The sequence below is a fragment of the Sodiomyces alcalophilus genome (assembly GCF_042370955.1).
Source record: "Sodiomyces alcalophilus JCM 7366 unplaced genomic scaffold ACRALscaffold_2, whole genome shotgun sequence".
Classification (NCBI taxonomy): Eukaryota; Fungi; Ascomycota; class Sordariomycetes; order Glomerellales; family Plectosphaerellaceae; genus Sodiomyces; species Sodiomyces alcalophilus.
In genome coordinates, this window is record NW_027263533.1 from 4,893,981 (window position 1) to 4,915,253 (window position 21,273).

At 55.4% G+C, this 21,273-nt stretch overlaps 9 protein-coding genes and 2 non-coding genes across 12 annotated transcripts; 4 read left to right on the forward strand and 7 right to left on the reverse strand.

Moving 5' to 3' along the window:
- Window positions 1–234: 234 nt before the first annotated feature.
- ACRALDRAFT_2017711 (uncharacterized protein) lies at window positions 235–1,260 on the forward strand (the record flags this gene model as incomplete). Its single annotated transcript, XM_071019898.1, has 8 exons — window positions 235–263; window positions 295–390; window positions 420–469; window positions 526–565; window positions 641–792; window positions 844–1,098; window positions 1,141–1,196; window positions 1,237–1,260. The coding sequence occupies 8 exons, from the start codon at window positions 235–237 to the stop codon at window positions 1,258–1,260; spliced, it is 702 nt and encodes a 233-aa protein (XP_070877827.1).
- A 40-nt stretch (window positions 1,261–1,300) lies between these two features.
- Window positions 1,301–2,334, reverse strand: ACRALDRAFT_1061905 (uncharacterized protein). The gene has a single exon (XM_071016503.1). It carries the CDS (start codon window positions 2,129–2,131, stop codon window positions 1,586–1,588), a length of 546 nt encoding a protein of 181 aa, XP_070877828.1. The 5' UTR covers window positions 2,132–2,334; the 3' UTR covers window positions 1,301–1,585.
- A 406-nt stretch (window positions 2,335–2,740) lies between these two features.
- ACRALDRAFT_t99 lies at window positions 2,741–2,823 on the reverse strand. The gene has a single exon. It is a non-coding gene; the product is annotated as a tRNA-Leu (tRNA).
- Window positions 2,824–3,540: 717 nt separating this feature from the next.
- ACRALDRAFT_t98 lies at window positions 3,541–3,643 on the reverse strand. Its single transcript has one exon. It is a non-coding gene; the product is annotated as a tRNA-Arg (tRNA).
- Window positions 3,644–4,015: 372 nt separating this feature from the next.
- Window positions 4,016–6,793, forward strand: ACRALDRAFT_1075233 (uncharacterized protein; the record flags this gene model as incomplete). The annotated part of the gene is made up of 4 exons (XM_071018351.1): window positions 4,016–4,351; window positions 4,433–4,675; window positions 4,937–5,539; window positions 5,616–6,793. The coding sequence occupies 4 exons, from the start codon at window positions 4,016–4,018 to the stop codon at window positions 6,690–6,692; spliced, it is 2,259 nt and encodes a 752-aa protein (XP_070877829.1). The 3' UTR covers window positions 6,693–6,793.
- Window positions 6,794–7,364: 571 nt separating this feature from the next.
- On the reverse strand, window positions 7,365–7,923 carry ACRALDRAFT_1080484 (uncharacterized protein; the record flags this gene model as incomplete). The annotated part of the gene is made up of 1 exon (XM_071019025.1): window positions 7,365–7,923. One exon carries the CDS (start codon window positions 7,921–7,923, stop codon window positions 7,411–7,413), a length of 513 nt encoding a protein of 170 aa, XP_070877830.1. The 3' UTR covers window positions 7,365–7,410.
- Window positions 7,924–8,327: 404 nt separating this feature from the next.
- On the reverse strand, window positions 8,328–11,176 carry ACRALDRAFT_1080485 (uncharacterized protein). Its single transcript, XM_071019026.1, has 2 exons — window positions 9,754–11,176; window positions 8,328–9,634 (listed from the first exon to the last, which is right to left on the reverse strand). The coding sequence occupies exons 1-2, from the start codon at window positions 10,556–10,558 to the stop codon at window positions 8,703–8,705; spliced, it is 1,737 nt and encodes a 578-aa protein (XP_070877831.1). The 5' UTR covers window positions 10,559–11,176; the 3' UTR covers window positions 8,328–8,702.
- Window positions 11,177–12,194: 1,018 nt separating this feature from the next.
- ACRALDRAFT_207940 (uncharacterized protein) lies at window positions 12,195–13,636 on the forward strand (the record flags this gene model as incomplete). Its single annotated transcript, XM_071022359.1, has 11 exons — window positions 12,195–12,259; window positions 12,289–12,424; window positions 12,467–12,512; window positions 12,598–12,617; window positions 12,680–12,784; window positions 12,849–12,922; window positions 12,988–13,144; window positions 13,203–13,231; window positions 13,316–13,420; window positions 13,487–13,501; window positions 13,537–13,636. 11 exons carry the CDS (start codon window positions 12,195–12,197, stop codon window positions 13,634–13,636), a joined length of 852 nt encoding a protein of 283 aa, XP_070877832.1.
- On the reverse strand, window positions 13,490–15,340 carry ACRALDRAFT_1048462 (uncharacterized protein). The gene is made up of 2 exons (XM_071015549.1): window positions 14,791–15,340; window positions 13,490–14,711 (listed from the first exon to the last, which is right to left on the reverse strand). The coding sequence occupies exons 1-2, from the start codon at window positions 15,220–15,222 to the stop codon at window positions 13,743–13,745; spliced, it is 1,401 nt and encodes a 466-aa protein (XP_070877833.1). The 5' UTR covers window positions 15,223–15,340; the 3' UTR covers window positions 13,490–13,742.
- Window positions 15,341–15,521: 181 nt separating this feature from the next.
- ACRALDRAFT_2120224 (uncharacterized protein) lies at window positions 15,522–17,285 on the forward strand. 2 transcript variants are annotated; one of them, XM_071023817.1, is made up of 2 exons: window positions 15,522–15,807; window positions 15,867–17,285. In XM_071023817.1, exons 1-2 carry the CDS (start codon window positions 15,640–15,642, stop codon window positions 17,127–17,129), a joined length of 1,431 nt encoding a protein of 476 aa, XP_070877835.1. In that variant the 5' UTR covers window positions 15,522–15,639; the 3' UTR covers window positions 17,130–17,285. The 2 variants fall into 2 exon arrangements, with proteins under 2 accessions (XP_070877835.1, XP_070877834.1); XM_071023816.1 differs by having other exon boundaries at window positions 15,522–17,285.
- Window positions 17,286–17,514: 229 nt separating this feature from the next.
- On the reverse strand, window positions 17,515–19,959 carry ACRALDRAFT_1048467 (uncharacterized protein). The gene is made up of 2 exons (XM_071015550.1): window positions 18,656–19,959; window positions 17,515–18,558 (listed from the first exon to the last, which is right to left on the reverse strand). The coding sequence occupies exons 1-2, from the start codon at window positions 19,695–19,697 to the stop codon at window positions 17,768–17,770; spliced, it is 1,833 nt and encodes a 610-aa protein (XP_070877836.1). The 5' UTR covers window positions 19,698–19,959; the 3' UTR covers window positions 17,515–17,767.
- Between the last annotated feature and the right edge of the window lie 1,314 nt (window positions 19,960–21,273).

Genomic DNA, 21,273 nt, shown 5'->3' on the forward strand with positions numbered 1-21,273 from the left:
AAGATCGTCATAGACTAAGCACCCCAAGGTGGAGAGGTTGAGGTCTGAGGTCTGAGGTCTGAGGTCTGTTTCGCCGCCTGTTCCTCGGAAAGGGACATCAAGCAATGCCCTGGGTTCAAGATCTGCATGGCAGACAGTGCACAAAAGTGGGAAGAGAGGCTAAAAGCAGGGCGTGGCAAACAGCTCGGCATCGCCTGTGGTTCTGATCTATGTAGGTAAGAATCTTGACAGGCGATGGTTGTCAGCGAAGGACAGGATCAAAAGTCAAGGAACAAGAGTGGTTGTTGACCGAAGGAATCCTTCCACGCGACCGAGGCCGACAACGTATGGGACGGCAAAGCTGCTGTTTGATGCTTGCAAAGAGGCGATTGTGGTGAGCGATGGAGTGGAGTGAGTGCGATGGATGTTGCTTGTTTTAGAAACCAAACGCCTCACTCCGCAATCGTGAAATCAACGCTCGACGAGATTGGTTGTCGGAATCGGAGAAATAGTTCGGAAACATGAAACGAACAAGATGCCACAAAGCTACTGTATGTACCTTGTACTCGGTACGTCGTGGTGGTGGGTGAGTACAACCCAGCTGACCTAAAAGCACGTGTAAGACGAGAGGAATGCCCCGTAGATTGACCAACCACGACAGAGATAATCGTCAAACTAACGGCCAGGCCGATGTACATGGCATGTATCGCTCCGAGAGGATATCCCATTACTCCCGACCTCCGACGGCCTCTTTCGTCGGCGTGCCCACGTTGTCACGATGCATTCAGATTCCCACCATGGCCTTTTTTTCGAGTTTTATTACCTTTCTACTGCCAACTACTAAACTGCTTACAACTGCCTCAGAATCGCCTCAGCAACCATTATGTCCTGCGTTCATTCTTGTTCTTCCCTCCCTGACCCCCATCCCTTTGGTCACCATCCCGCGGGTTATGAGCCAAGACACATCCCGCCTCGACTTTTCAATACCCTTCGACACTCGAACACGGTCGTTAGGGCAATGCTTCCCTGCCTACATTTCGAACCAGATCACCAAAGACCTGGGAATGAGCGGTCAACGCCTCTCACACCTACCACGTTCTTGCTTGATGCGACCCAACCGTGACATTTAACCGGGGCACCCATCCGTCTTTCAACCGTGAGTCCCTGTAGGACAATCGCCTCAAATTTTGAATTGTCTCTGTGTAACAACCAACCTGGTTTATGAGGAATCATTCGGGACCACTTTTCTGGTTGAAGCACTTTCCTTTAACGGATGCTTGAAACACTCCTGCGCCGCCATGTCGTGGTCTATTTCCCGATTGCAAATGCATCATCCCGCATTGCCTCGCTCGCAAGCTTCCCGTGAAAATCATACCACTGCCGTGCCCAGTGTCTCTCTGCCAAGGACAGTCCTATCCCCCCGTTCGTACTAACAAGATCGTATCTCACAGACGGAATTCCCACAGGCCGTCCGTACGCCTGGCGCAGTATGTAGATGCAGAAAGGGCATCTCTTTCACTAGAACGCTTCTCATAAAAACAGGATCCCATCTCCTCGTCCCTGCGTTTCCTGCTAAGACAAGACCTGCCCCAGCCTGGCAACCCCTTCACTCTTCTAGGCCGCCTTGAAGCCTCTTACCCCGGAAAAGCAACGGGATGTCGTCCGTCACCCCTTTGATCTCGTTGGCACACCACTCGACGCAGGTCCCACTGCACAGCACCCGCCCGAACCCCTCGGCCGGTACGTCCCCTCCTCCTTCAGACCCGGCACTCGCACCCTCCCCGAAGAGGTAGAGGGGGTCAACACTGCCGATTGTGAGGCTGATCCATTGGCCGGTGCCGGGGTCCGATTTGGTGCACCGCCAGAACAGAACCGATCCGCATTCGCCGCAGAAACCGCGTCGGCCGGATTCGCTGGCAGCATACTCCTTGATGGTACCCGTGCCCGAGGTCCACTCCAGGGCCGAGGCGGGGATCAGCTGGCTGACCAGGAAGAGGCCGCCCGTTTGCCTTCGACACTGGGTGCACTGGCAGAGATAGTTGCTGGAATCGAAGTCGTGGTCGTCCGGGTAGGTGATTTTATATCGGATGGAGCCGCAGAGGCAGCCGCCCGTAATGGATTTGGGGGTTGGGCCGAGCTGGGACTTGGGCATTGTGGGAGGGAAAGATGAGCTCGGTTGAGGCGTGCCTTATGTCTCTTGGGATGGTCTTGTGGTGCTGTATGATATGGACTTGGAGAGTAGGACGGGTACTTTATATTTTCGATTACCTACCTTGATCAAAGGGAATGGCAGCTAGTGAGGACGGAGCCCTGAGCAATATATGCTTGGATTCTTCCCGTAGTATGACCAGTCGATGCCATCATGACGTTTAGTGAGGGGAATGGGAGCGGTCACGACGCCCTTTGGGATGTGATTAGTGAAAGTCATAGCGAGGGGTGCATGAAGATAAGCTCGGTGAAATACCCTCCCGGTTGGCGGTCGGCGGTCGGCCTGCGTGAGGGCAAGGAGTCTACTGATGACAGCATCTACTGATGACAGCATATCAACATGCAAGTCTTTATCACAAAACCGGTCAATTGCAGGCTGCTCGATGAGTGACTGGATGGCCGCATCTAACGAGTCAATTGGCCAAAGTAAAGAGGAGGAAAAAAACATACATAAGGATCACGAAACGAAGCAAGCAAGGAGAAAAAAAAAGGAAAACAAAGGGGAAGTAAAGGCAAAAAGAATGTTCCCGACACCTTCGGGAACCCAGATCGTTGACAAGAGTGGGATTCGAACCCACGCCTATTACTAGACCAGCACCTGAAGCTGGCGCCTTAGACCAACTCGGCCATCTTGCCATGTCGATGATTTTTCCAATCGACTCTGATGAGCCCGCAGCGAGCCCTGGCGGTCGTTGTTTGGTGGGGAAAGGCAGATCCACCATCCGACCTGGCAAGGGCGGTCTATCTACCGGAATTGCTGTGTCCGTCGGTGCTGATGCTAGCTCCATAACAGCAGCTGGGCACGAAAGCCGCGAATCACAGGAGGGCAGCGATGAAAGAGCGAGACCCTGGAATCAACGGTCGTATGCCAGCATGGAAGTAGGGGTGCTTGTGGTACCACGTCGGCAACCAAGCCCATCATCTGCGGAAATACCGACCAACTAATTACTGTAAATGAATTTTGTAGAATATGTGAAGCCTAGCAGCCCATGCATAGACCTTTGGGTGCAAAGCTACGAAGTACCTAGACCGTGAGATTTTACACTGCTTCTCATAGGTCTGGTCGGGGGAACTGAACGGAAGAGGGCGTTCGGTCTGCTTACTCTGCGGTCATCATTGACCAGCACGACGAGGCGGTGGAATGAATGAGACAGTGGTTCTTTAAAAATGGTCCAAAATTGGTAGCAGGAAGTGCTACTCTTACTTCTTTTTATGAGAATACTCGAATCAAAATACTGGGAAGGCTCATCCATCATCTACGAGAAGAGGGTTGCGAATGTTTTCTCAAACAGCAAAAATAAAACTCGCGGTTTGCGACAAATTGGGTCGTTAGGGAAAAACGACAAAAAGAAACGTCCCGCACAGGACTCGAACCTGCAACCTTAGCCAAACAGGCAGATTTCCCAATTCGGAATTGGAACCGGAAAGCTACGCGCTACCATTGCGCCAACGAGACATTGTTATTACATCAGCGGTAAATGTACTCCTATATTGCTTACTCGCTTCTGCAAGACGTATGGGTCCTTACTAATCTGCCCAAGTACGTAGGTAAATACGTAGTTTCAGCTGGTTGGCTGGTTAACAAAGTAAACAAATCAACGGTAAACTCTCCAAGAGAGTCGAGTGAATTCACATCTCACACTTGTGTCTTGCCTTGACGCATGCTTTCCTATCGTGTTATTGCTGTCTTATTTGATCCGGAAAAGAGCAAGCCATTTTCTCGCAGACACTTTCGAAACCCATTGGACTCCCTACCACTCCTATAGATCGCTCAGAATCGCACTTGCCTGCCACATCCGTTCTCAAGTCGCAAACGAGGTCAACCACAATGAGCTCGACGGCGACACCCAAGTCGGCCAACCTGTTCCAGGTCTACCTTCGACTTCGCCCGCCGCCCGCTGGATCTACCAATTCTGAGAGCTTTTTGACCGTGGAGTCCGAGGAGGGACGGCCTCCGACGCATATCATCCTGAATCCGCCCAACGACAGGAAGCGCTCCACAGAGAAGTTCGCTTTCACCCAGGTCTTCGAGGAAGACGCCTCCCAGCTTGACGTCTTCCAATGCACCGGCGTCGCGCCCTTGATTGAGGGTGTCTTGGCGCCTCACGGGGGCGAGGGCACTGATGCCTTGCTGGCTACCCTCGGCGTCACCGGATCTGGCAAGGTATGTGATGGCGCATTTCCCCGCGCCTAAGAAGGGATATCGTGATGATGCCGCCAGTCGTGGCTGATCAAGGCTACGCAGACGCATACCATCCTAGGGTCGCGAACGCAGCGCGGCATGACACAGTTGGCTCTCGACGTCCTCTTTCGCTCCATCGGCTACAACATGGTGGATACGAGCCCCCATCTCGATTTCGACCCTTCCCTGCAAACCTCCGACGTCGCCGATGCCTCTCTCATGTCGGCCCCGAGCTTCCTTGAGACCGTCTACTCTGATTTTGCCGGTCCATCCAGGGCAGGCTCACGAGCCGCCACCCCTATGATTGTAGGAACCCCTAGAGAAGTCCCCCCCACCCCTCCTCCACCCAGGCTCTACCCATCTGGGCCCGGCCCCCAAAGCGTGCGCGTAGTTCCGTCCACGCCCACACTCCGGCGGCGGTGCCGGGCGGCGCCGTCTGCTGCTGCCCTTTACCCCAAAACACCGCCTAAGCGGGCGGTTGACCCGGGAAGCCACTTCATGGCCATGACCACGGCATATAAGAAGAAGAAGACCCAGAAGAAGACCCCAGCTAAAACTCCAGCCAAGGCCGACCATCACCACCCTGCCACAACCTCGAAACGCCACCTCCAACGGCCGTCCTCGGTTCCCCAATTGCCCGATGTCAGGGGCGTCAACGTGTCCTCCGATCCGTCCGCCGAGTACGCCGTCGTCCTGTCCATGTACGAAGTCTACAACGACAAGATTTACGATCTCCTCTCGCCCCCCATCCGATCGAACGCCACGAAGGAATACCGGCGGCGCCCCCTGCTTTTCAAGTCGACCGAACAGTGTACTGACAGGAAGGTGGTGGCCGGACTGCGGAAGGTCGTGTGCCAGACGTTGCGAGAAGCCATCTTGGTCCTCGAGGCGGGTCTGCATGAGCGGCAGGTGGCAGGCACCGGAAGCAACAGCGTGTCCTCGCGGAGTCACGGCTTCTTCAGCGTAGAGGTCAAGAAGCGGCCGCGCAGCGGACGGTCCAGTTCGTGGACCACCAGTACTTTCACCATTGTCGACCTGGCGGGAAGCGAACGGGCCCGCGATGCGAAGACACAGGGCAGTACCTTGGCCGAAGCCGGCAAGATTAACGAGAGTCTCATGTATCTAGGGCAGTGCCTTCAGGCGCAGAGCGGATTGGGCAATTCGAGCAAGGTATGCGTCCCTCATCGTTCCCCCTTCCCTTTCGTGCGATGGACGTCAGAAGAGGCTTACCCCAACACCGACTCAGCCCAGCGTCATGCCGTTCCGTCAATGCAAAATGACCGAACTGCTCTTCAGCAACTCCTTCTCGACCACGTCGTCATCCTACACGGCGAGCGTAGTTCCCAGACGAAACGCCCAGAGAGGCGTCATGATCGTCACGGCAGACCCCCACGGCGACGTCAATGCCACATCACAAATCCTCCGCTATAGCGCCCTGGCACGAGAAGTCACGATACCACGCATCCCTAGCATCACATCGACTCTGCTCGCCGAGACCCCACCTCATTCCGGCCCCTCTCCAAGCCACGTCTCGCACCATCCGAGCGCACATTCGCGACCTCATGTCGCCCAACACGCGAGGGGGACCAATCGTGACATCTCCACGAGCAGCCATGGCGAGGGTGATAGAGTCATCATGGAGCACGCGGCTCTCGAGATTGCACGGATGCAGGACGACATCAACAATCTGCACGCCGAGCTCGACCGCGAACGCGAAGCCAGGGTCACCGCCGAAGCGCATCTCCTCAGCATGGAAGACCGCATGCTGGACCTGGAGCAGACCATCCGCGAGGACTGCGCGGCCGAGTACGAAGCCCGGTTCGACCTGGAGGTGGCGCGGTGGAAGGCCAGCATGGCGGTGCAGCAGGAGCGCAGCGAGGAGCACTGGGACCGCAAGATGGAGTTGTTCGAGCGGGGCCTGGACGACGACGACGCGGCCCATGATGATGGCGACGCGGGAGACGACGACGACAAGGAGAACGTCCTGGTCGAGAACCTGGAGGAGGAGAACGAGAGGTTGCGCCGCGAACTGGCGGTGCTCAAGCGCGAGCTCGGCGCGCGGAGTCCCACCCGCCGCATGCCGCTGCACGAACGGGATGATTACTCGGGAGGAGGCCGGAGCAACGCCGATGTGTACGGCGGACGCGGGGCGCTGGGGAGTCTGGGACGCAAGATGGAGCAGCTCCGCGTCAGCAACAGCAGCGTGGCTTCGAGTGTGGCGAGCGCCAACACCACTGCCGCCAACACTACCGCTACCACTGCTACTTCCACGGGGAGCCCCAAGAAGACGATGCGGAAGCTTGCCACGAAACGCTGGGAGTGACGCGACGACTTGTAATGATTTCTGTTCCACGTATATACCCTTGATGTTAGGCTCTGAGTTTAGTGCTTCTAATTGACTAGTTGGTGTAATTCGAGACCTGGAGAGAGAGCCGCTGTGTTTTATATGACGACCTCAGCATAGGCACTGTAATACTTTGTCTACTCACCTCACGTCTGTTTCTCTGAAGATCGATCACTGGGGGGGAAACCAAGGTATGAATAATGGCTGGAGCAAGTTGATATCAAAATGGTCATTACAGTGTCTTTGATCTCGAGAAGACGTGTTGGACCTTTCCTCAATGTCCCGTCGATATATCTCCCTCTCATCACATCAGAGACGACCCAGCCACATTGCACCCCATGCCGAATCGTTTACCTTAACTACACCATGGTGAGGACCACGGATGGTCGCTTAGGATGCTGATCGCGAATTTCCAGGTTATTCGCCGAGAAAAATCATCTGCAAGTTGCCACGCTTGACCAGATGGACAACTCCATAATAGCCATGCCGGAGATGATAGCACCATTACCGCTTTCCAGATACCGACGCACAGTCTTGTTTCCTGTAACCGTCAGATCCCACCAACTCGTCGTATAAGTTAAAACGGTCACATAGACCTCGCACTCTGAATCCCGCCTGGAAACCCGCGACAAGGACCATCACCATCGTATCGACGTGTCTCCCCCTTGCCTTCATTGAGGACTCGCGCTTCCCGCAGCTACTTGCAGTTATTGATGTACCACGCGTTGTACATCCGCAGAGCCTTCCCGCCCGGGTTCGGGCACAGGGCGAGGCACCGCTTGACGCCCAGATGCCACAAGATGCTCACGGTGGCCGTGCTATCGCCGCAAAACTCGCCGATGGTCAACTTGCTGTTGTCTTTCGCGCCCGGTCCCGCGAGGGCCCGGTAGCACCTCGCGTAGCACTCGGGGATCAGCGACCAGTCGATGCCCTTTTTCACGTCCTTCTGCAGCCGCAATGCCATGAACTCGTCGTCGGTGAGCTGATCCCGCGATTTTTGGTGTATCCTATGCTTTGTCCTGTGCTTTGCGCGCTTTTCGAGCCCCGTGCTGGGTACGTCTACAAGGGGCATGTATTCTTCGGTCTGTGCTGGCTGGATGGGCGTGAGACTACTGTCTGGCTTGTGGAGAGCCTGGGTAGTCGGGAGGGCGCAGATTGGGGTTGCCACCGCGAAGGCCACGAGGAGGACGAGGGATTGAATGGGACGCATATTGGAATGTAGGTTGTTGTTGAGGCGGTGACGACCGTAGCGATTAGACGTGATGGCATATAGAGAAGGATCTGAAAATGGGTCGAAGACGTGTGACGGGTGCACCCAGCGCGAGTCGAGTAGTATGGGAATGCTGTCCTAAAAGCAGGCACAAGCCAAAAGATGGAAAGGGAGGCTGGCCACTCCTCTATGAGTGCTCGGAGTCGACCAAGTCAAAAAAGTCAAACATGGCAAGGCTCGGGACAAGCAACGCCACCACGCGCCTCAGCGACTTTTAAGAGACATGTGAGAAGTCCATCGCAGAGGTAAACGTTGTGGTAACCAAAGCACCAAAGCACCAAAGCCCCAAAGATTGTGGTTGGTCCATCAAATATGAATTGGAGGGAGGCGTCGCTAGGTTTATTCACTCGTCCTGAAAGAGAATCCCCGGTCGTGCTTCATATACGAACATGGCGAACCGTTATTTCATGAAAGCTTGATTGATTGCTGCATCCTATAAGTTTGGTCCTATGTAGGAGAACAGCTTCGTGGGCCAGTGCGACCTTTCCAGGCGACTGGTACCACAAAAGCGAACAGGGAAAATAAGAATCATCAGGCATTACAGACATTTACAAAGAGAAGAAAAGAATCATGCTCGTGTAGGAGATATCTCGAGGCCAGGGATGGCTTGTGTGTTTCGTCCCCGTTTTTCAGGGAGCACAAAGCCATGCCATCCTCGGTCGTTTTGTTTGGTCGCCTCCATGAACGGGGGAGTGCCCGTTCACGTTACGCCCCGTCGATCAAATGCGGAGCTGGTTGACATCGGAGATGCTCCGATGCCTCTTGTGGCCGGCAGCAGAATGCTCGGCAGACGCCTTGCGCTTCTGCGAGATGGATTCGAGGGGGCTGCGGGCGAATTCTTGCATCTGACGCTTCTGCCGCCTCATGGGCGTCAGGGGAACCGCGGCCGTCTCGAAGCGGTCCGACTTGATGCCGCGCAGGGCCGTGTAGTTGTAAGGGCTGCTGAATGCGAGCGAATCCTGCGTGGCCTTCTCGCTCAGGATGAGGCGCTGGTTAATCTGGTCGCGGCGGAAGGCCCCGACGTTGCTGGCGTTGATGTGCGACAGCGTGTCCATATCGCTCGACGCCGTGGTGGGCCGAGCCGGGGTCGAGGCGAGGCCGTCGCTGCGTAGCCAATCATCTTCGGCGGCATCGTCGGTTTGGGATCCCACCTCAAAGGTGATAAAGTCGTCAATGTCGAGACTCCTCTCGACATCGTCCTCGTCTTCCATGTCCATGCCCATATCGGAGCTGTCATCGGCCGGAAAGAAGGCTTCGGCAGGACCCATGGCATGCGTACCGAACAAGTCTCCCAAGGCAAAGCCGGATGACGACATGGCGCTCATCATGATGTGGGCCGAGTTGCCCACCATGGGTGACGGCTGCAGCCCAAAGGGGGACAGGTCGAACTGCTCGGGGGAGAGGTCCAGCTGACGTCGCCTATGCGGCGTGAAGATCATCATCTTCCTCGAGATGGGATTGACCACAGCAATGGGTTTCCTCTCCGAGCTATCGAGATGGAAGCGGCCCACGCGCGGGTGGCCGCGGCGGCCCTTGATGGCCTCGCCCATGTCAGACTCATCCGACTGCGCCGCCAAGGCGGACTGCATCTGCCTCCGGCGGACCGATGGGGGTGGCATATCGTCTTCTTCCTCAGTGGTGTCACCATCCGCTGGAAGGTGGGGGGAGCAATATTAGCGGATGAGACGAGAGACAAGGACAGAAAAAGACGAGGACGAAAAAAAAAAACAAGGAGGGTATGTGTGCTAGGGCGTCACGGCGAAAACTCACACTCGTAGCCGTCCAGCTCTTGGACGTCATGGGACGGCTCAGGGATGGGCAGCAAGACAGGAGCGTCTTGGAGGGGGAAAGGGGTGGCTACAGGGGTGGCGTCATCGGCCAGCTCCTGGATGATGGCCTCCACCTCGGCGTCACCGCTAGGATGGTATTCGTAGACGCCGTGGAAGTCCCAGCAGGAACCCGACGTAGTCGAACTGGCGTCGTCATCTCGCTCAATCTCCCGTCGGAAGGACGGATCCAGAGAGCTCTGATCGACGAAGAGATCAGGGAAAAAATCAGCGTGGTCATCATCCGTGTCGGTAGAATCAGAGTCACTGGATGGCACGTCCACGAAGCGGACGTGGCGTTCATGAGCAATGTGATGGGGGGTAGCATGGTTATCCGAGCTGGCCATCTCGTCGACTTCGGAGACAATGCCGTCCCAGCTGGCACCATCGTCAATAACCTTGACTGTACCGTCTTCATCTTCATCTTCTTCTTCATCATCATCGTCGTCGTCTTCATCATCATCGTCAGCATCGGCGTCTTCGCCATCGTCATTTCCAGCATTCGCCTGGTCTAGGTGCGACCGAGGGGAACTCTGACGGCCGTTATGCACTTGGCGTGTTATAATGTGTTCCTCCTCGGCCGCATCAACATCTTCCTCGTCGTTGTCCTCGGAATCGCTAATGTCCTCGACCCCGGAGTAGCCTCCATCGTCGGAAAGGTCGAGGGAGGAAGACGACGAGGAATTGCGCCGCCGCTGGGCGGCCTTTCGGGCAAGCGCCGGGTGTTTTAGGCGGATAATGCGCGACATGTTTCGTTTTCTCGATTTGCCGCACTTGCTACTTTGACAGCTTGATGTCTGGTGTTGGGTGGGTCGACCCAAGTTGGAGTGGGTGAATATAATGGGGCGATTTTGAGGTTCAGTCGGGGAAAGTAAGATACCCAAAGTGATGTCGGGATAGTCAAATTGATTTGAATAAAGATTTTAGGAGAACAGAGAAAGGGGTGGGGGAATGGTTGGTATGTCGTGGTGGCCCCTTTGGTGTGTGTGTGGTGTGGTGATAGTTGGCCCGAGGATGATGTGGGCGGCTCGTCTGGAGCAAGTTGTTGTTGAATGGGAAAACACAAGCAGGCTCTCGTCTCAATTCACAGGTGAATTGAAGGTGTCTGTTGGGGACACCCAAACGGTGAAAACCTTGCAGAAGAAGACTTCGTCGAAAACAGAGGGATTGAATGTCTCGATGGGCTGCTGGACTGCGGGAGATTGCCCCCCATTGCCAAAGGGGAACATCTCCCGCAGTGGGCGTTTACAGCTCAGCGACGGCGGACGACATGATTCTCGACGAGGTTCTAAAATGATGTATTCTGGAATGTAATATTTGGAGAATTGGGATTGTGCGACTTCGTTGTCTTTGTTGGTGATAGTTTTGTTGATGGATGGAGAAAAGAGGAAGAGAAAAAAAAAAGAAAAAGTAGAAGAGACAGGCGCCTTTTTTTTCCCTGCCTTCCTCTTATGCCAAACATTTCCTTCCCCCCAATCGGCGCCTCGGTGGGGATAACCAAGGAGAGGGGTTGGAAGCACCGGGATTCGTCACTGGCCCATGGTCCGTGCGTGCCTTCCTTTGTGTGAGTCGATGGAAGCCCGGGCCATGTCGATGAATTCCCGAGTCGTCAGGGACCTGACACTAGACTTGATCGGGGTTAGCTGCCAGTCCTGGACAGCCATTCTACGTGTAATGTGGTTTGTCTTTTCCATCTGTACACTTTTCTTCGTATGGAGTAACGTACTGTACACTAATGGAATAGCGGCCTAACCCACGCAGACTTTTTCAACAACGGCCTTCTGACTTTTTAATCTTAAGCTTACTGTCATCTCACATCATAATACAACGTACATGATACGAACGCGCTGTTTATCGTTCAAGTCCCCGTCTTCGACTCCTCTCCCGTGTTGTGTTTGCTGCGGGCGAGTGCGGGACCCCAAAAATGACAGCAAACGTGACAAGTCTACCACTACCAGAAGAACAACAAAGTTGCATGTGTACGTTGTAGGCGCAGGTGCAGGTAGATGCAGCTGCAAGCGCGGGGGCGCTGTGCACGGTGGCCCGGTGGGGGAATGATGGGATGGATGCGTGGGTATTCGTGGCTCTACTGGCTGGCAGAGTTCGATAGCGCAGCAGACGCTATGGGTGTTACTCCGTACGACGTATGTACATAACATACGTCCTTCGTATATTACCTACATGGTGCATCACGGCTGCAGCGTCACCGCCTTTTCATCGTGGGGCTGTCGGAGAGTGTGGCAAAGAGCCTCATTGGGTGGGGGTAGAAGATCACGATAAACCTGACGACGGACTTTGGAACATGCGCTGAATTTGTCCATTTTTCTCTGTTTCCTGCCTTACAGAGTCGTCTACGAATACACCACGACTGTATCGTACACGTGTATGTTTTATCTTCTTCCGCTGCTTCTTTGGTGCTCGCAATTTCTATTCGCCTTTCTCACGGCCAGGTGAGAAATACTTTGCATTTGTCTTGTAGACTCTTCAAAGTGATGACTTGGATGGGACGCCTTACTCCCCAGACCCCTGTTAGTGGCGTAGGGGCTTCGTCTCCTCTTCATGTGTACGAATACTGCGGCATTAACAGCGTGGAGAGACTACGAATGGAGTCTCCGTTGAATGTATACGTTGTAGTGTAGTGAGACGTGGCCACGAGGAAATGGCTCGTTTTTCCTTCCAATTTACGACCCGAAGAGCGCGTGAGTGATGGGGGTCTTTTCAGCTAGTGCATCTTAGGTAAAGACTGTAATACAGAGAGACTGTATGGAAGGAGGACACGCGTGCATAGAAGCCGCCCATGTGGAGTATGTGGATCTATCTGCGTTTCGACTGACAGCATTCCTGTTTTTTTTTTTTTCCGGTTTCTTTAGCTATTCTCCCATGTCCTGATTCTCTCGTCTCGTTTGTCCCTACATCAAGCAACTCCCTTTCGCCAGGAGATGCACACTAACAAAATACCCCAGGCCTTTTACCATGTCGACCTTTAGCCAGAGTTAGATGTAGGGGTAAAGTCATGGCGTTGGCATATCAACCTGCCAGTTCATTCGATATGAGGGGTTAACCGTCGAGCGTAAGGACAATCTGGCGGTCTCCGAGCTCTATTCGGCCGACCCGTAGAAGAGCACGGGGCCCAGTTTCGGACCCGACCTTACGGAGTCCTTGCGGAGTCGTTCCGGAGTACGTACTTTTACCTACCAATTTTCCCTCCTTGTAAGAAAGAAACGAAAGCAAAGAAAGAGCATGGCTTTCAACTCGCCGTTTCTTTTTTCAAGACACCATACCCACGGCAGCTGGAAAGGCTAGAGTCATCAGTCCTAGGAGTCAATGATCGGACTGTGACGCTTTGCTTACGCTGTACGCCCGCCGTCCGGTCTTGATGCGACCCGAGTCAAGTCACGGCTGCAGCCCCAATCCCAGACAACGTGTAGACCGTTCAGAATAGTGTCCTATGACTTGGCGCTTATTTAGACTCCCATCCAGGCGAATACATTGTCCGTAGTGTATAGGCGGTTCCTCGCTGGAACCCGTTGGCAAACACCTCCGGGACACTACAGTAGTTTTCAACGGGCGAAAGTCAATCCCTTCAAGGCAGCATTCGGCCAGTCGAGAACGTGGGGTGCATCCAATTCAAAAACATCTTGGGATGCTTAACCCTTTTGATCTAAAGGAAATTGAAGATTCGGAAAGCTGTTGTTGACCTCCATGGATGTCTGCACGCACATTGCAGGTTACTGTTAGGCCTCTGCCGTAGCTCAGGTTCTGTACCCATCTTCCCTGCCGGTCACGTGACCTACCAACAGGTCGCCCTGTTCCACCAAGCGGCCTAGAATCGACTTCAACGCTCTCCTTTTCCCTCCCAAGTGGTTGATTATTCGGACAATAACAGAAATACATAAACAGGCCGCTAAGTGGTAGTGATGTAAATCCATCCCATCAACCGTTGGCTATCTCCTCCTCCTCGTCTTCCCACTCGCCGTTTTCCTCAGCCTCTTCGTTGTGCAGCATCTCGCCATCAGCACCAAGCCCCTCGCTATCGTAATCATTGTAGTCGTAGTCGGCATCCATCTCCACGTCGCTGTCGCCCTCGCCTTCCCCTTCGTTCTCGCCCTGGCCCTCCCCCTTGGACCACTTCCTGGCCGCCCGTTTCCTTTCCAAGTTTTCCTTCTGCTCCTTTCGCCGCGCCTCCTTCTCGCTCCTCCGCTTCTCCCACCGGTCATCCAACTCCTTCTCCTCCGCCCGCGACTTTTGCACGTATTCGTGCCACAGCGGCTTGCCCGCGCACAGACCCTCCTCCACCTTGGTCAGCCGCAGCAACAGGCGCGGTCCCAGCTCCACCAGCTTCACCGCCCGCCGTTCCACGCCTTCGTCGTCGTCATCGTGGTCGTCGCCGCCCCCCGCCTCGGCGCCGGTATGTCTGTGTTTCCGCGGCGGCAGCTTCTTGGTCGTCCGCTCGAGCACCTCAATTTCGGCGTCCGTGTCCACCTCACTTCCGCTCGTCGCGTCCGTCATGTACCCCGCACCGTCGTTGCCGATCATGTAGTCGGCGATGTCCTCGAGCTTGCCCAGGTTCGGGACGGTGCCCTTCTTGGAACGGGCGCCCGAGCCGCCCTTGGATTCACTGACAAGCATCTCGGCGGTTTGTAGTCGCTTCAGAGGCCGGGAGATGCCCGTGGCCCGTGTGGTGATGGCGAAGTGACGGAAGTTGAGGATGAAGGAGCCGTCGTTCTCGGGGGCGAGTTCGCGGTTCAGCAGGAGGACGCGGCGGATCGACTTGAGCGATGTGGTTTGCGGGTTGATGGGGGGGAAGAGGGATTGGAAGACGGTTGTCGCGAGAGATTCGAGATGCTTAGGAACGGGTGTTTTCGCATCCGATCCTGGGGCAGAGAAGTTGTTCATCACCAACTATGCTCGTCTATCAGCAAGCGTTACGTTGGCGCAAAAGGGGAACACTGGACGACGGGAAGAGGAGAGTAGAACGTACTAGAGGAGGGGTGACGGAATCATTGCCGAAGCCCTTGGGCCGTCTCTGAGCATGTTGAATGTCCTTGCAGAGGGAATACTTCTCAACACGAAAGTGCATGGTGGGACCTCGAGGGGTGACGGCGATACGCAGGTTGGTGTTGCCGCTGCTCGATCGTGAGAAGAGCATGAGGTGTGTGACGCCCAGGGGACCGGCCATGACGACGTAGTCCTTGAGGCGGTTGGATCGGCGTTCCTTGAGACGACTGGCGGTGCCGGGTTCCATGACCTTGCGGACATCGGCGGCCAGCTGACTGACGCTGCTGCCGACCTCGCCAGCTCCGATCCGAATCACCATGGATTTGGGGTCGCGCATGTTGGCGTGGCCCGGCGCCTCCGACCTGGGGTTTTGAGCCCCAAGATGGGTGCGTTTCTTGACACGTCGCTTAGCCATGGTGGGATCAATGTAGGAATGTCTCCCAAGCTTCCGGTGTGAGTCTGTAAGAAAAAAGAGAGGTGGTGCGCCTTCGAGCCACCGGTGACTTCTGGAGGGTAGCTTGGTCGTGTTCTTTTTTTTTTCCTTCTTTTTTTCTTTTTCGTCTCGTCGTTATCGAGAGGTAAATTTCTTGCGATGGTCAATTGATAAGAAAACCGACCCACTTCTTTTATTAACTGATAAGACCAAAAAATTCCCAGCATCCCCACACTCCCACTTTATTTTCTGACTTTGGCTTAATCCACCGTCTTCAGTCTCGTCGCTCCTTCTCAGCCACTCACGGAGACATTGAATACAGCTCTAGACGGGGACCAAATCGCAGCTGTTCTACTGAGTCCAGTACAACGTATCAGAAGCCCCGATAAAATCGACACGATGTCTGGAGTACACTCTAAGAAGAGACGCAAGCTGTCTCACGGCTCTTCTGCTCCTGACGAGTCGCCCACCGAGTCCCGGAAATCGTCCCCTTCTCTGCCAGCCAAAGCTCCCGAACCCGAAACCCAAGAATCCCAGGATGAGCCCCAGGTCACCTTTGCCGATCTTGTATGTGCTAGCAGCAATCATCTCGTATATCTGGGCGGACAATTGCTAACACTGCCCAGGGCCTCGCCGAACCTCTCCTCGAGTCGACAGCTGCGCTTGGATACGAACGCCCGACCCCAATTCAGGCGAAAAGCATTCCGGAAGCCCTGAAGGGAAGAGACATTATTGGTTTAGCCGAAACGGGTAGTGGAAAAACGGCAGCATTCGCACTCCCCATCATCCAGGCGCTTCTGGAGAAACCATCCGGCCTGTTCGCCGTCGTCCTGGCCCCAACACGAGAACTCGCCGGCCAAATCGCCCAGAACATGGAGGCCCTGGGCTCTATATGTGCGCTGCGCTGCGCCACCATCGTGGGTGGCTTGGACATGGTCCCGCAGGCCATTGCGCTGAGCAAAAAGCCTCATGTCATCGTGGCGACTCCCGGCCGCCTGCTCGACCACCTTGAGAAGACGCGCGGTTTCAATCTGAGGAGTCTGAAATACCTGGTTATGGACGAAGCCGATCGGCTTCTGGATCTCGACTTTGGCCCGAGCATCGATCGCATTCTCAAGTTCGTCCCCCGCGAACGCAAGACGTATCTCTTCTCGGCCACCATGAGCTCCAAGGTGGAGAGCCTGCAGCGAGCCAGTCTGAAGGATCCCGTGCGCATCTCCGTCAACACCGGCGCGTCCAAACACCAGGTTGTCGCCAGCCTCATCCAGAACTACCTCTTCATCCCGCACAGCTACAAGGACGTCTACACCATCTATCTCATCAACGAGCACGCCGGCCAGACCACCATCATCTTCACCCGGACGGTCAACGAGTGCCAGAGGCTCGGCATCCTCCTCCGCACCCTCGGTTTCGGCGCCATCCCGCTGCACGGCCAGCTCTCGCAGTCGGCCCGCATGGGCGCCCTCAACAAGTTCAAGGCCGGGTCGCGCCAGATCCTCGTCGCCACCGACGTCGCCGCACGCGGTCTCGATATCCCCAACGTCGACGTCGTTCTCAACTACGACCTGCCCCAGGACAGCAAGACGTACATCCATCGCGTCGGCCGCACGGCCCGCGCGGGCAAGTCCGGGCTGGCCCTCAGCCTCGTCACGCAGTACGACCTTGAAATCTGGCTCCGCATCGAGGCAGCCCTGGGGAAGAAGCTGAAGGAGTACCCCACGGAAAAAGACCAGGTCATGGTGTTCCAGCCCCGCGTCGAGGAGGCTCAGAGGCACGCAAGGATTGAGATGAAGAATATACACGAGAGCCGCGATCGCAAGGGCGGCATTCGGGGTAAGGCGGGTAGACCCAAGAGGCGACATGACAACATGGATGCGGAGGAGGGTTGATCTGGGTGGTAATGGAATCTGACGCCTCGACGTTGTGAGTTTGATGATATCTTTTAGCCAGTTGACCTGAGGGTTTATATCTTGTTATAGTTTGATATATTTCAACGGTCGTCTGCGCCTCGTACAAGACATTGTGGCTTTGCCTTTACAGTCCGGCCCCAGGGACAATGCGGCCGACATAGTGAACAGCGAATGACCTCAACTCGGAACCGTACGTACGCTGAAGCCCGCCTAATTCAAGGAGAAAAAAAAAAGACTTTAGCCGACGTAGGTTTCACACATCAAAGATCAATCACCATGCTCTGGGCAACATTCCTCTCCTTATCAAGGCGATGCTACAAATAACCTACAAACATGTCACACAGGATATGGACCCATAGTCAATGCGGGACAAATATGTGCAAGGGATTTCGATTCTTCCAACTTGTAATGCCGGGCCATTGTGTTGCCAGCGACTACTAAACCATGGATCTATCAGTAGTGCAAGGGGAACAACCAGCGCCCTTCCGACTCGCCTAGTCTAAAGGTTCAACTGCACACAAACACATCTATCTAGTCAGGTGATTGGGAGAGCCGAAACCCCTGGGGTATCGAAGATAGGTACAAAAAACAAACCCAGCACCATCTGTACCCTCCGTTTATTTCTCGCTGGCCTCACTCGTGGTAGGATCAGAGGACGCGTCCGGCGCCTGCGACATGGACGTGCGTGCGGCGGCGGCGACAGAACGGCGGCGCTCGACATCTTCGGCATCGAAGTACTTGGCCAGCTCGTTCTCCAGCTCGTGGGCGGTGTAGCGAGGCATCTCGTTGGCCATCTTGACGGGGGAGACCTTCTCGGTGTAGGCCTTGGCGAAGTACAGGTCAATCTCCTCGAGGGAGCGGTGCGAGGTCTCGGGGAAGAAGAAGTAGACGCAGGGGATGATGGCGGCGTTGAGGACGGCGAAGATGATGTAGGTGCGGTACTGCAGGTTGGCAAAGGCGGGCGGGGTGATCATGACAATGACAAAGTTGGAGATCCAGTTGGAGCAGGTGGAGAGGGCGTTGGCCTGGATGCGGATGGACAGGTTGGTGACCTCGGCCGGGTAGAGCCAGGTCATGCCGAGCCAGCCGAGGGCGAAGAAGGTGTTGAAGCCGAAGAGGAAGACGACGGCGGTGACGCCGTAGGCCAGGGACAGCTCGGGCGCGCCGTCGGCGTTGGTCACGCCGGTGGAAGTGGTGCCGGCCAGGATGGCCATGGAGGCCATCATGCCGACGGCGCCGAAGAGCATGAGCTTGCGGCGGCCGACGCGCTCGATGAGGGGCAGGGCGACGAGGGAGGCCAGGAAGTACTCGGTACCGTTGAGGGCGGCTAACAGGCGCGAGAGCTGGGGTCCGAAGCCTAGCGAGTTTTCGAAGACGAAGGTGGCGTAGTAGGTGATGAGGTTGATACCTGAGATGAATGTTAGCCAGATTCTGAAAAGAAAATAGAAAAGAAAGGGAAAAAAAAAAAAAAAAAAAAAAAAAAAGAGAGTAAGACTAGGACATACCGCAGAACTGCTGGAAGAGCTGAGCAGCCACACCGAGAAGGGTGCGGCGGAAGTTCTGGGAGGGACCGCCGGTAAGGAGATGACGGAAACGACCGGTGTTCTGTTGCACGTTCAGGGCGGAAGCGATCTGGGACATTTCCTCTTCAACCTCAGCGGCGTCCTCGGGCTTATCCAGCAGACGAGCGATGACGTCGCGGGCCTCGGCGGCGCGGCCCTTCATGAGGAGCCAACGGGGCGAGTCGGGAAGATAGAGGAGGCCCCACATGACGATGATGGTGAAGAAGGACTGGAAGGCGAGGGGGAAGCGCCAGCGGACGGAGCCCTCGAGGAAGTAGAAGCCGTAGACGACCCAGTAGGAGATCATGATGCCGCCGGAGATGAGGGCGCCGGAGATGAGGATCAAGAGGCCGCGCTTCTCGGGGCGGGCGCACTCGGACTGCCAGGTGGGGATGGTGGAGGTGACCATGCCGTTGCCGACGCCGCTGACGACGCGGCCGGCGACGAAGAGGCCGTACTCGAAGCTGGCGGCCTGCATGATGGTGCCGAGGATCATGATGGAGGAGCCCCAGAAGGTGGAGGAGCGGCGGCCCCAGGCCTCGCCGTAGAAGAAGATGAGGACGGCGCCGAGGAAGCAGCCGATCTGGTAGATGGCGACGCCGGCGGCCTGGGTGTTGGCGTCGCCGTGGCAGTAGCGCTCGTCGCGCGAGCCGTCCTCGTTCCAGCAGAGCGGGTTGCTGTCGTCGAGGGGCGTCATGAGGGCCTGGTTCTTCTGGAAGTCGTCGAGGGTGAGCAGGCCGGAGAGGACGCCCTGGTCGTAGCCGAACATGAGGAAGCCGCAGCTGGCGATGACGCCGATGGACCAGTTGAGGGCGGCGCCGCGGAGGTGCTGGCCGCCAACTTTCCACTCGGGAAGGTTGCCCAGCTTGCTGCACCAGCGCAAGATGGGGTTCTTGCTGGGTCCATCCTCGGCCCTGGCCGTGGTGCCGGTGGTCTCACCGGCGTGGATGTGGGTGGGATGATCCGTCTTTTCGGTATCCGACATGATGTCGAGGGAGAGCGTAGGCGAGTTACAATTTTCTTAGCGGAGGAAAAGAGGGTAGATGAAAGTACAAAAGAGATTCGAGGAAGACTCTGAGATGGATGGAGACGAGGAAAGGAACGGCTGTTGGCTTGGTTTGTCAGGCACCGTACAGTCGCACTCTCGTCATCTGTCGTATGAATGCGGACGGCCTTGGATCGAGATGAAATCCGCTAGTCTTCCGGGGCAACACGCTGACATGCGGGGGATATGGGATGGATCCTTTGGGGATTTTTGGCGGGGAAGGCATTTTTATATACACGACGGTGTTCCATTGCCCACGCGCGATGCTCCATACGTTGTACGTGTATGTAGGGGCAATGTTGATCGTCGTCCCCGGGTCTCCTGGCCGGTGCATTCCGCCGTGCCAGAATAATGGACCGATGCTCCAACTTGCCAAGCAAGCGGGAATAATGTGTCCACAAGGCAAAATCACATCCCGCCCATCTTCCCCATAAAAAATCGGCGGGGAAACCAAAACAATAGTGTAGTGTAGGTAGTTTACCAACGAACGCGGAGGATACTGGATTGGAGTCGCCGGGATGTTGGAGTTGTTGGTGACAAGAGTTACTTCGTACCTAGAGACATGGAGGTCACTGGGCCTATGACGTCAGCAAACAGGGGAATAGGTGCCCCACATAGAATTAGGAATCAGGGACGGTGATACGCCAAAGAGAATTAAGAGAGGAAAAAAAAAAAAAAAAAAAAAAAAAAGAGAAGCTAGTGTACAATGTACCTAAAACAAAAAGTTAGGGTCAATTCAGGGATTGTTGGACCGGCATTGTACCGCGTTGCTACTCCAGGAAACCCGAGAGCTTCGGCTTGTCCTCTTTTGATCTAGCGTCTGTTAACCGTCTCGGCACTGCAAATCGGCATACAGGGTCCACCCGCCTCAGCCTCTTCCTGTACTTCAGCGCCACCACCGCCAACCACCACCCACCACACCACAATGACGCGCCAACATGCCAGTCACGAGAAATCGGCTGCCATGTATTTTCTCCGACGCCCTAGTTTTATGCAACTCGATAGATACACCATGTACGTATTCATATCTTGACATTTCAGTCTGCTTAGTTCTTACTTCCGCACCACTTGCGCGATTCGTGAATCAGATCCCCACTACCTTAATTACTGCATTTATTCCCCTGTAACCCGACCCGCCGTCGGCCGTTCCGCCTGGCCTCTCCTCCGTCTCTGTGCCACGGCAACGGTGCTGATGAGCCGGGAAGTGAATAAGCCCACTCGGTCCCAGGTACTGGGTACTATTCGGCGTGCCGAACACAGGGCCGGCAGAATTTCAGCAATCCACAGGACTGGTAATCTCCTTTGGTATCCTGCGTGCGACTCGCGTGTTTCTTGGCTACAGGACAAGCTTCTATGTGCGTCAAAAATAAGCCAGGTCAGACTCGGCTTTCCCGTGGCACCATCTAAGAGGTAAGCAGTCGACATACGAAGTTATTCGAGATTGGCTCAACACATGATGGCCCACCATCTCGTCTGTCATCTCTGCCTCCCTATTCTTCGTGTCATAGTGGGAGAG

Bases quoted from the DNA above. Each gene is read 5' to 3' on its own strand.
- ACRALDRAFT_1080485 (XM_071019026.1), bottom strand. From the start codon at position 10,558: ATGTCGCGCATTATCCGCCTAAAACACCCGGCGCTTGCCCGAAAGGCC. The intron at 9,635-9,753 runs GTGAGTTTTCGC...CCCACCTTCCAG, and splicing joins AGAGCTGGACGGCTACGAGT to CGGATGGTGACACCACTGAG.
- ACRALDRAFT_2120224 (XM_071023817.1), top strand. From the start codon at position 15,640: ATGTCTGGAGTACACTCTAAGAAGAGACGCAAGCTGTCTCACGGCTCT. The intron at 15,808-15,866 runs GTATGTGCTAGC...AACACTGCCCAG, and splicing joins AGGTCACCTTTGCCGATCTT to GGCCTCGCCGAACCTCTCCT.
- ACRALDRAFT_1048467 (XM_071015550.1), bottom strand. From the start codon at position 19,697: ATGTCGGATACCGAAAAGACGGATCATCCCACCCACATCCACGCCGGT. The intron at 18,559-18,655 runs GTATGTCCTAGT...CATTCATCTCAG, and splicing joins GCTCTTCCAGCAGTTCTGCG to GTATCAACCTCATCACCTAC.
- ACRALDRAFT_1061905 (XM_071016503.1), bottom strand. From the start codon at position 2,131: ATGCCCAAGTCCCAGCTCGGCCCAACCCCCAAATCCATTACGGGCGGC.
- ACRALDRAFT_1048462 (XM_071015549.1), bottom strand. From the start codon at position 15,222: ATGGCTAAGCGACGTGTCAAGAAACGCACCCATCTTGGGGCTCAAAAC. The intron at 14,712-14,790 runs GTACGTTCTACT...AGACGAGCATAG, and splicing joins ATTCCGTCACCCCTCCTCTA to TTGGTGATGAACAACTTCTC.